At 30.0% G+C, this 12543-nt stretch overlaps 1 protein-coding gene across 2 annotated transcripts; it reads left to right on the top strand.

Moving 5' to 3' along the window:
• Positions 1–1928: 1928 nt before the first annotated feature.
• On the top strand, positions 1929–11335 carry LOC130815918 (transcription factor bHLH162-like). 2 transcript variants are annotated; one of them, XM_057682451.1, is made up of 3 exons: positions 1929–2183; positions 2805–3158; positions 10771–11335. In XM_057682451.1, exons 1-3 carry the CDS (start codon positions 2043–2045, stop codon positions 10837–10839), a joined length of 564 nt encoding a protein of 187 aa, XP_057538434.1. In that variant the 5' UTR covers positions 1929–2042; the 3' UTR covers positions 10840–11335. The 2 variants fall into 2 exon arrangements, with proteins under 2 accessions (XP_057538434.1, XP_057538435.1); XM_057682452.1 differs by lacking the exon at positions 10771–11335 and adding an exon at positions 5925–6063.
• The last annotated feature ends 1208 nt before the right edge of the window (positions 11336–12543 follow it).

Genomic DNA, 12543 nt, shown 5'->3' with positions numbered 1-12543 from the left:
CTACACTCTTTTGTTTGTATTTGTTCTTCTCATTCACTTTTTACCCAGATCTCAATACAAATTTAAAAATCAAATAATATTAATTGTGACATTTTAAAAATTCTAAAAGTTGATATTTAGAAAATATATATCGAGACGAATCTATCAAGATCCCACATTAATATGTTTGGTCATATAGATCAATGAAAAATCATAGTCAAAATTTGAGACTAAAATTTGTAACTTTATTTGAGAATAACATATGATAAAGGAGGGAGTAGGTTTTAAGAGGAATAAAATAAAATCTCATATGACTATATTTTTTCTTATGAATAGCCAGAATTGTCGAAACAAGATTGGAGATGAATTATATTACTATACAAATGTATCGAGTTTTATGAACGGAGGAAGTAGTTGTCTTCATCCCCTCCATATTTTCTCTCATTGTAGGATAAATACTTCCTTTGTCACATTGAATTTGCATCGTAGGAGCTAGTGTGATTTAAAAAGCTCTCATATATTAAAATTTTATGGTATAAACTCAAAGGAATATAGATAAACTACTTTCTCACCTTAAATTAACAGCAAAGAGAAATACAGTATGGTGTTTCTCAAAACAAATGAATATTTGCAAATAAATGAAAAAAGACAATGAATTTTGTGGATAAATTATAAGAGAGGTTAATTATAGATGAGATTAAAAGAAAATGAATAATGATGCAAAATAAGTGCGATGAACATAAAATATCAAATGATGCTAAATGGTTGAAACAAAGGGAGTAATCTTCACATCTAATCTTTTAATATATCGACAAGTGTAAAAAATCAACTACTTTTACATTAATAAAAGGAAAATTTGCAAAGAAACACCTTTTAAAACCACTTTTTTGTAAAGAAACACCTTTTATAATTTTTTTGTAAAAAAACACCTTTTAAGAGACTTTTTTAAAAAAAAAAACACCTTAAATCAGTTTCCGGTGACTTTTGTCAACTTTCCGGCGTTGACTATGCCAGTCAACGCCGGAAAGTTGACCAAAGTCACCGGAAACTGATTTAAGGTGTTTTTTTTTAAAAAAAGTTTTTAAAAGGTGTTTTTTTACAAAAAAAATTATAAAAGGTGTTTCTTTACAAAAAAGGGTTTTAAAAGGTGTTTCTTTGCAAATTTCCCTAATTATTATTATTATTAATTTTTTAAAAAATTTTTTAAAAAATTTTTTTTTATATAATAATAAAAATAAATTTTTTTTAAAAAAATTAATATTAATAATAAAAATAAAAATAAAAATAAAAACAAAAATTTTAAAAAAAGTTAAAAAAAACTTAAAAAAATTAATAATAATAATAATAATGCCAGTCAACGCCGGAAAGTTGACAAAAGTCACCGGAAACTGATTTAAGGTGTTTTTTTTTAAAAAAGTCTTTTAAAAGGTGTTTTTTTACAAAAAAAATTATAAAAGGTGTTTTTTTTGCAAAAAAGGGGTTTTAAAAGGTGTTTTTTTGCAAATTTCCCTTAACAAAATATAAACCTATACATCCAAGCTAAGAATCAAGGATGAATCTCATATTAGTATAGAATAGATCGACCACTTTATACCATATAATATACTAAACGAACACATTGTTATTTTATGTGTTATATATATTACACAAGTGAATATTAAAATAATTTATAATCAAATGATCTGAACTGCAATATAAATTGCAATATCAAAATAATTTATAATCAAAGAGAAAATATAAGTTATGATGATAAAAATAAATTTATAATAAATCTTAATGGATAGAGAAAAATAAAAAGTAAATGGTGACATTGAGATGGTGTTACATTGAGAGTTTAGCCCTACCATTAATTCCCCTATTAACCTTTTGCTTTTTTTAATGGTTTGCTTTTATATTACCCCATTTGGTTCTTTCACTTTTTTCAGTACTGGCCACTTTTTCCTAACAAATCTTCCATACAATCAGTAATTCAGTAATATGCACATCATTGTCTTTTGTACACAATAAATTAGGGCACAAATTACATTAAATTACCCAAATCTTATTATTTGAGTACTGCAATCATGAACACAAATTTACCACTCAAATCTTCATCCAAAGCTGATAGAAAAGCCATAGAGAAGAACAGAAGAATCCATATGAAATGTCTTTACTCCCAACTCAATTCCCTTGTCAATCATGATGGTTCTTCTTCTTCTTCAAGGGTAACTTTCTTTGTCACATTTTGGAACATATTCGATCAAAAACTTAAATCGATTATTATAGCATATATATATATATATATATATATATATATATATATATATATATATATATATATATATATCAAGCCCCTTACATGAGTGACATGTCTATAAATATAGATGCAACACAAACCGTCCTCATATTTGACAATAACTATTATTTTAGTACTTGAAACAAGCGGTTGATAAGATTCAAACCCAGTACACATTCTATACTTTTTTTAATTCTTTATCTTGTACATGTACCAATGGTACATAAGATGCATGCTTAAAATTATAATTAAGTTAATTTTTCGTATACTAACACATATGTAAAGTGCAGGCTTTATTCCTGCGGTGTATTTTTTAAGTTTGGCTTTTATAGATTTTTTTATTATATATCGCTAATATTACTTTATATTTTTTCGCTTCTGATAAAGATGTGTTTGTGTTACTATTTATATTTAAGTATTGATATTCCCAATATGTGAAAAATCACCATTCAACTTGAATATGTGATAATTTTTAAGTCAAATAAATGCAATGAGAGAGTAATGTGTGTTGATGAAATTGATGTATTTTATATTCACTACTATTGAACAGGTGATTTTGACTCTACCAGAACAAATAGATGAAGCAACAATGTATATTAAGAAGTTACAAGAAAATTTAAAAAATTTGAAGAAAAAGAAGGATAATTTGATAAGTACTGCAAAAGGTATTAGTAATAAGGATAGTGAAAAAATAAGCCGAAAATATTACAATAATCGGAGTTCAGCCGTACAAATAGAGATTAATGAGAAGGGAAATTCGGTAGAAGTGATATTAATAACTGGGTTAGAATGCCAATTTGTTTTCACTGAAGCGATTCGTATTTTTCATGAAGAAAAGGCTGAAATTGTTAATGCTTCTTATTCTGTTCGTGGGAATACTGTTTTTCACACCATTCATGCACAGGTAACTATTTTTTCTAATTTCAGATATTATAATTAGAATAATTTGTAAATTATATTTCTAAAGTTTAAGTCTGTTGTAAATTACAATTTCAATTTCTTTTTTTGGCAAATTTACTACTATCTAAGTACCATAGTTTACAACATTTAAGCAAAACTATAGAATTTGAATCATTTTAATGTTTGGAATTCTTTTATTTTGCCTAAACGCCGTAAACTTTAAAATTTAAAGCTATAATTCGAAAAAAAAATTAAATTTGCTAGAACAATAAATATATGTATTAATAAAACCAGAAAATAGATAAATGGAGCAATTAAAATCACAAGTTTTGCTAATTATCAAATCCCAGGTAGGGGGACTCTCTAGTAACAAAACTTGACTTATTTTAAGGGGTGACTTTATTAATTAAATAAATCTAGCTTTTATTATAAAAAAAGTTTTTTGCTACAAATTTCTTAATAGAAATGATGATAAAATTCACAAGTAGAATCATAATTTAGAGCTCACTAAATTTATTCACAAAAACTTGGCCGAGACGATCTCATTATGAGACTGTCAATTTCAGCTGGTCCAATTTGTGCGTGTAACAAACTTACATGTTTTCCCTCGTTTTTTTCCTTTTTATGGGCATTTATCAATTTTGACCTTAAAAGGTATCAATTTCAACTTAAAATAAACCTTAAACAGATCAATTAAAATAAAAATTTTCAATTTTGATCTATAAGTGATTAATTTTGGCGTTAAACTGATCAATTTCTACCTACATATGATTTTGTTTTTATTTTTTCAGAATGAATCAATAAAATGGTATTATTCTATCATTCTATGGATGAATTTCAAACAATATCTGAATGGTCAATAACAGTATCAATAATAGTATTAAAACATTGCACAATACAAGTACTTTTATTTAATGCAACATGATGATTCTAATGGAACATAACAGTACTTGTTCATCGATTAATAATAGTGATATTGCTCTTCCCTCAATAGTTTCCGTTCATAATGAACTTGGAAATAAAGTTGTAGCTGTAGTGTTTGCTTACCCTTGATGTGAAAACGGAGGAAGTGTCGATCTCGAGTTATACTTTGCCAAATGATTCAATGTATGCTCTTGGAAATGATCAAGAGTTCAAGGCTGTTTTGTTATAAAATTTTCAATTTTGATTTAAAAATGTTCAATTCAGACTTTAAAATGATCTTTTAAATGAAAGCTTTTTGGAAATAATTAAGAGTTCATAGTTGCTTTGTTATAAAAATTTCAATTTTGATTAAAATGATCAATTCAAACCTTAAAATGATCAATTGAAAAATCAATTTCGACCTTAAAGGTATCAATTATGATCTTAAGTAGATCAAGTATTAAACACATATTGAAAAAAACTATTTTTGGCCTGATTGGGCCACCTGTCTCATACTGAGACGGTCTCGTGCAAGACCGGCTGAAATTTATTATATGCGTTACAAATAATTTTATTGGGCTTAAAAGACTAAGTTTTGGTTTTAACCTAAAATAACTAACTTAACTTTTTAACCTAAAATAACTAACTTAACTTTTTAACCTAAAATAACTAACTTAACTTCTTATGGGGTGATATTATTAAATCTGGCTGGCACCAATGAAGCTTCGACACTGATTGGAAGAAGTAAACAAAATAGTCTTATCAAGTGTGAAGTGTCTAATCTTGTTAGAGTATATAACGTATCTTGGGGCCTCAACCATGAGCTTAAGCTTTTGGTTGAGTTGGTTTTTTGACATGGTATCAGAAACCAACGTGACAAAAGGGTAAGGGTTCGAATCTTAACCATCCCTCATTCAAAGTGGAATATTTAGAGCCTATGCACATCCACACTTCTAGCCCAATGGGCTCTTGTGTGAGAGGGCGTGTTAAACTATATAACGTATCTTGGGGCCTCAACAATGAGCTTAAGCTTTTGGTTGAGTTGGTTCCTTGACAAATCTTAATCTATTTTGTTTTATTATGTTTTTCTAAATTTAGAAAAGTAACCACAATGAACTTTGATTAATGAATCCCTGATTTTGGCTGATTCAATAGCTTTGTGCTGTTTTATAACTTGGCGCATTTTTCTTACAAATCAATTCCCTATATTTTGCTACAATTTTTATAAATTATTTTATGTCCTCTTATTTTTTTCACACATTTCAACTGTTTTTTATTATTATTTATACAATTTAATGTTGTTACAATCATTTTTAATCTCCGTGTATGGTTTTTTGTGCAATCCAAGACTAAGATCCCGAGGGAGTATAGTAAACGTCTTATATAGTTTTGATCCAAACTATTTTAATATGTACCAACTTAATAACAATAAGTATTTTCAATGAGTGTATGTTGATTTGATTATGCAATGTTCATGAAGAAGAAGATAATATCAGAGAAGGAGAGAAAGAGAAAGGAAGGAAAAAACTTAGATTTTGTATATCCCCTTTCTTATTTTTGTATATTGTGTGTTAAAATGAAATACAAGAGATAGACTATATATAAATCTAATAATACATGTCTAAAAACATTGCTGAAAATATTTAAAAAGACCTAAGTATGTTTAACACCCCCCCGCAAGTTGGAGGGTGATGACATCCCCAACTTGGAGAGCAGAAGTTGATGATCAGGTCCAGGAAGACTTTTGGTGAAGACATCAGCTAACTGGTGTTTTGTGGGAACATATGACAAACTGATTAGACCATCTTGCAATTTTTCCCGTACAAAATGACAATCAAGATCAATATGTTTAGTGCGCTCGTGATAGACAGGGTTGCGGGCAATGTAGATAGCAGCTTGGCTATCACACTTCAGGGGCACAGGAACAATATTAGGAATGGTGAACTCATGTAATAACCTGGTAAGCCATGCGAGTTCAGCCGTAACTCTGCGCATTGATCTATATTCAGCCTCTGCGGAGCTTAAGGAAACTGTATTTTGCTTCTTACTTTTCCAAGAAATGGGACTACCACCTAGAAGGATAAAGTATCCACTGACTGACCTTCTGGTATTGGGACAAGAGGCCCAATCTGAATCACAGTAAGCTTCAAGTTGCAAGTCAGCAGAGGTATTGAAGAAGATGCCTTTGCTATAATCTTTACTCAAGTATCTTAAAGTATGCAGAGCAGCTTGCCAGTGGGGTTCTCGAGGATCTTGTAAAAACTGACTTAAGAATTGAACAACATATGTTAGATCAGGTCTAGTATTAGTTAAGTAATTCAACTTACCAATCAGTTTTCTGTATAAACTAGGATCTGGGATTGGCTTGCCAGTGTCTGATCTCAATTGGATTTTAGTTTCCAAAGGGCAATGTGCAGGAGTTGCTTTGAAATGATCAAATTCCTTTAATAATTCAGCTGCAAATGTCCTCTGTGTCATAATCACACCATTAGAAACATTCAATATTTCAATGCCAAGAAAAAAATGTAAATTACCCAAATCCTTAATTTTGAAAGTGGAATGCAGAAATGCTTTGAGATTGTGCATTTCTTCCAAATGATTGCCAGTGAGTAAAATATCATCCACCTATACTGCTACAAATATGATGTGCTTGCCCATTGCTTTATAAAAGAGAGAGTAATCATTCTTTGATTGAATATATCCTCTTGATTTTAATGCTGTAGAAAGCTTTGCATGCCATTGTCTTGAAGCTTGCTTGAGACCATACAAGGATTTTCTTAATTTCAAAACTTTTGTGGGATCAGAAAGGAGGAATCCAGGAGGAGGTTTCATGTAGATATCTTCATGTAAATCTCCATGTAAGAATGCATTATTTACATCTAATTGATGCATTGTCCAATTCATTTTTACCGCAGTAGCAATAAGGCTTCGTATGGTGGTCATTTTTACAACTGGAGAACAAGTTTCAGTGTAATCTATTCCAGCTTTTTGAGTACATCCTTTGATAACCAATCTGCTTTTGTATCGCTCTACAGTTCCATCAGCATGTTTTTTTATTTTGTAAACCCATTTGCATGAAATAGGCTTTTTACCCTTAGGTAATGCAGCCTCTACCCAAGTATCATTGGCTTCAAGAGCAGATAACTCTTGTTGCATAGCAACTTGCCAAGCAGGTATGGCAGCAGCCTCTTCATATGTTGAAGGTTCATGTGACTCAGTATCAGAAAGAGGCAAATTCTTATATATACTTGAGTCAGTTAAGCAGCATATATGATTTGGAATAGAAAAAGATGATGTTAATGTGTGATGACAATCATTGATGTTAAACATACTTAGGTCTTTTTAAATATTTTCAGCAATGTTTTTAGACATGTATTATTAGATTTATATATAGTCTATCTCTTGTATTTCATTTTAACACACAATATACAAAAATAAGAAAGGGGATATACAAAATCCAAGTTTTTCCCTTCCTTTCTCTTTCTCTCCTTCTCTGATATTATCTTCTTCTTCATGAACATTGCATAATCAAATCAACATGGTATCAGATGTTAAGGTTCAAATTGAATACCTAGATCATTTTTCCATTCATTCATCTCGTCTCTGCTTGTTTCAATTTACTTCATTGATTTAGGTATTTCATTTTCTTTTCTTTTTTCTTGATTCTTCGCTTAACCTAATCAAGTTTCTGGTCTTCTCTTTGTTTCTTCTCTGATTTTATTGATTCAATCGGTCTTCCGCCATGACAAATCAAGATTCTAGTTTAAGCTTTCTTGATCCTTCCGATCCCCTATTTCTTCATCCTGCTGATCATCCTGGTTTATTATTGGTATCAAAACCTTTTGATGGTTCGAATTTTGGCTCATGGAAGAAATCCATGTCGATCGCCTTGTCCGCAAAGAACAAATTGCTATTCATCAGTCTGAATTCCCAGCCTAATCCCACAGATCTAAAGTATCATCAATGGAAAAGATGCAATGATATGGTTACTTCCTGGATTTTGAATGTCTTATCTCACGACATCGCTGATAGTGTTCTTTATTCGAATTCCGCTCACGACATCTGGAAAGATCTTGACGATCGCTATGGCCAAGCCAATGGTGCCAAACTATTTCAATTAGAGAAAGATATTCGTTTATCAGGCCAAGGTACAAATGATATCGCTGGATACTTTACTAAATTGAAGAAAAATTGGGATGAGTTATCCACTTTATCTTCTCTGCCCATTTGTTCTTGTGGTGCTGCACAAGCCTTGCAAAAATTTAATGAAGATCAACGCCTTATTCAATTTCTTATGGGACTCAATAGTGATTACAACCATATCAGAGGTAATATTTTAATGATGCAACCCTTGCCTTCCATAAGTCAGGCTTATGCCCTATTATCTCAAGAAGAGAAGCAAAGAGAAGTTCATGCCTCATCACATTTTATCACTGAATCAGCATCCATGAATGCAACAAATCATATTCAGGTTCATCCACAATTCCAACAACATAATCAAAGTCAGAAGCAAAAATTTGATGGCAAAAGGTTCATCTGCACTCACTGTAAGAAACCAGGGCATCTTGCAAGTAAATGCTACAGACTTGTTGGTTTCCCTAAGGATTTTAGGTTTACTAAAAACAAGAAATTCTCTGGTAATGTTGTGTATCAACAAGTCAATGATGTTCCTCCATCTGCAGAGACCTTCATCAACACCTGCACTTCTTGTAACAATGACAATGGTAATCAGAACACTTCTCCAGATTTTCAATCCTGGAACTCCAACAATCATCCGCAAAATATATCTCAAGCTCAGTTCCATTAACTAATGACTATGATGAGTAATCTACAAACAAATAGTAAACCTAATACTTTACCTGGTGATAATAATACTCTTTCTTATTCTGGAGGAAACAATGGTCAGGCATTCACAGCTGCTAATTTTTCTGGTATCACTGCATTTTCTTTTCATTCTTTCTCTGGTAATTGTACTTCTTATAATGGTTGGTCAGCTGCTGATTATACTTGGATTATTGATACTGGTGCTAGTGATCATATGTGCCACAATGACAATTTGTTCATCCACACACACAGTCTTCCTCACGCATATCATGTTACTTTGCCAAATGGTCATGTTGTTCATGTGCATAAAGTAGGTTCTGTTCACATTCATTCTGATCTCATTCTGCATAACGTGCTCCATGTTCCTCAATTTAAGTACAACTTGCTTTCAATAGGCAAATTATGCAAGCAGTCCTCTTCTTATGCCCTTTTCACTAATTCTAAATGCTATTTTCAGGGCCCCTTAATGAAGAGGCCTCTGGAACTTGGTGAAATCCACTCTGGGCTGTATCTCCTACAACATTTTCCCACTTCTCATACTCCTAAAGAAGCCAAATCTACTGCATCTCATCCACACAAGCATTACAGAGACTCTACTCAGCTTAACACATCTTGTGATCTAGTTGATTATTTTTCACAAAATAAATGTATTCCTAATTTCTATCAACTAGATAATACAAACAAAAATATTGATGATTCTGTCTCTTCTTTTTCTATAAATAAAGCTTTGTGTAATTCTGTTAAATGTAATGAAAATGGTCTTATTTGGCACCAAAGATTGGGTCACTTGCCCTTATACAAACTCCAACAGCTTTCTTGTTTTCCTAATAATTCTATTGATACTATTAAATGCTGCGATGTTTGTCCAAAAGCTAGACAACACAGACTACCTTTTCCTCTCAGTCATACTCAATCTTCCCATCTTTTTGAACTTGTTCATATTGATGTTTGGGGTCCTTATCACACAGCTACTCATGGAGGATATCACTATTTTCTCACCATAGTCGAGGATTTTAGTAGAGCTACTTGGACTCACCTCCTCAAAACCAAAAGTAATGCTTTTCCTCTTCTTCAAACTTTCACTGAAATGATCTTTACTCAATTCAATGCCAAAATCAAAATTTTCCGATCTGACAATGCCCTTGAACTAGGGTCCAGCAGAGCTGCCACACAATTTTTTCAGTCTAAGGGCATTATTCATCAAACAAATACTCGAGATACTCCTCAACAAAATGGCATAGTTGAGAGAAAACATCGTCACTTGCTTGAAACAGCTAGAGCCCTTTTCGTTCAATCCAAGTTACCTATTATTTTTTGGGGTGATTGCATTCTCACAGCTACTTATCTAATAAACAGGTATCCTATGCAACTCCTCCACAATATCTATAATTGATTGTACTTATCAATTTAAAATATTTTAGAGTACTACTTAAAATCTTAAACTTATATGGAACACAAATTGATTATTGCTCCTATATTTTATTGAAAATACAACGTTATATGAGAAATTTTATTTCAATTCTACATCTCTAATAGATGATTAACTACTAATATGATTATTTTGAACTCTTTCTCTTGACTTCATATTTTTATCAATTGATATAACTAAGATTTATGATCCTTAAAGAAGTGTATAAGAAACATAAAATAAACTAAAAAAAATTTTAATTACTATTTTGCATTTTCATATTATTATTTTCTTCATAAATAAAATAATCATAACTTGGTAATTTTATATAAACTTCTAACTCAATGAAAAACAAGAGTATTACATGATAAGATAAAACCCAATTGTTCTCTAGCATATAATAATAGTAGCAATTTAATACTTAATAATATATTAATTGATTATGTAATTTATGTGCTCTTTTTTGAACGAATGTTTGTAGATTAAGGAGGATTCAATAAGTCATGGAGTGGCAAGGATTGGTGAGAGGCTAAACAAGTTTTCAATTTAATTGATATTTTACATAATATAATATAATACCATATGAGTTTCAATATTTCAGTATTTCACAATGTTTGTACCATTTTCTTTTTAGTTCGCTATTAAGATTTTGTTTCATTTTAACTCATTTTTTTTTTTAAATTTTATTCATATATTTATCTTACTTTTTTATCTTATTCACTTATTTATTCCACACCCCAATAAAATATAAATTTTTATCATTATTTTCTCTCCTTTTTTAAAATGCACAAGATTTGTGTTTGGAGCAAATGCATGCAACATAGGAAAGTACTTCACTGTTACGAATCTCAGCTCCTATGTATGCATATGAAATAAGATTTGTGTTTTGAGTTTAATATAGAGATGTACTACATTTTTTTTTTCAAATTTATTTGATTTATCTGTTGTTTTTGGATGCTTTGATGAGTTTCTCATGAATGTAATATCTCTATTGCAATTTGGTCTTATAATTTCTATTGTATATTTTACCTTTAAAAAAAGCAAGAAAAACAAATGGAGGAACACTCAATAGTTACGTGTAACAAAAATTAAATAAAGTCTTTTATGTTAGTATTAATGTTATTATACAACAATTTTTAAATATGAAATCTAGATGAGAATATATAATGGTAATTCATTTATTATTATTTTACTTTGTATTATCATTTTATTGAACTTTATTTTCATTGTAAATTTGAACTTTATTGTGTGAGGATAATGTTGATTGAAATTTATTAATCTTTTGAATTGCCATCATTTAAGTGAAGATGACGTTAATTGATCACTTTAACATTATTTTGATTTTTGTGCTTTTACATGTTATTTTGAAGGAATAAAAAAAATTTAGTTTATCATTTTACAAACGAAACTATATATATGCTGAAATTGATGCAAAATTTTCCTAAACTTTTGTCTATTTGTTATGTGCTTCTTGGGATTCTAAACCCTAAATCTGTTTCCGCAATCCATCCAATTTAATTTCACTTTATTTATAAACAACTATCATTCTTTTTCTAAAGAAACACATTATTTCTCTTTCTTACTAATTCAAAGGAACGTAGTAGTATATTTGGGGATGTTCGGTAAATGACTTCTAAGTCAATTTTTAGATTGGAATTTTGCTTTAGGCATTTTGTTTGGTCAAAGAGCTAAAAAAAATATTTGGTAAATGACTTTCAAAACGACTTTTTAATTAAAATGAAAAGGTTAACATGGTTGACTTTTTTATTGATTATTGACGTGTTAAGTTATTTAAATTGCAACAAACAGACAATAACTAATTATTTAACTAAATTAACTAGCAAAAAAGTCAATAATTACTTTTGATCAAACAAATCAACCAAAAAATTCATAACAAATTGCGAACAGCTAAGAATAACTATTTGCCAAATAGCCAAAGATGTTATGTGTAAAGTAATAAAAGGACTCCTGCAAGATGCTTACTGCTGAATGCTGAGCCCATAACTTTATTTTGTCAGGAAAGATGAAACATCATTATCTTGATAGAAGATGGGCCTACAAATTTTTAGTTAATGTATTGAATTAATTGGTCTCCATTTTTTCTCATATGATACACGCTGGATTAGAATTTAAATCTTTCAAACTTCAAGTTCGTTTTTTATTTTTTAATTCTTTAACACTCCATTCTATTCTCTTTATTTGTTTCATTTGGTTTTAACATATTTATCTATACACTTTTTTAATCTTAAATATT

This window comes from Amaranthus tricolor, chromosome 6 (genome assembly GCF_026212465.1).
Source record: "Amaranthus tricolor cultivar Red isolate AtriRed21 chromosome 6, ASM2621246v1, whole genome shotgun sequence".
NCBI classification, from domain to species: Eukaryota; Viridiplantae; Streptophyta; class Magnoliopsida; order Caryophyllales; family Amaranthaceae; genus Amaranthus; species Amaranthus tricolor.
This window is presented reverse-complemented; position numbering and strand designations above follow the sequence as displayed.

What these genes read in the sequence shown, in the direction of transcription:
- LOC130815918 (XM_057682451.1), top strand. Translation starts at nt 2,043, where the DNA reads ATGAACACAAATTTACCACTCAAATCTTCATCCAAAGCTGATAGAAAA. An exon ending in GTTCTTCTTCTTCTTCAAGG is followed by an intron (nt 2,184 to 2,804) that starts GTAACTTTCTTT and finishes ACTATTGAACAG; the next exon opens with GTGATTTTGACTCTACCAGA. An exon ending in TTCACACCATTCATGCACAG is followed by an intron (nt 3,159 to 10,770) that starts GTAACTATTTTT and finishes GAATGTTTGTAG; the next exon opens with ATTAAGGAGGATTCAATAAG.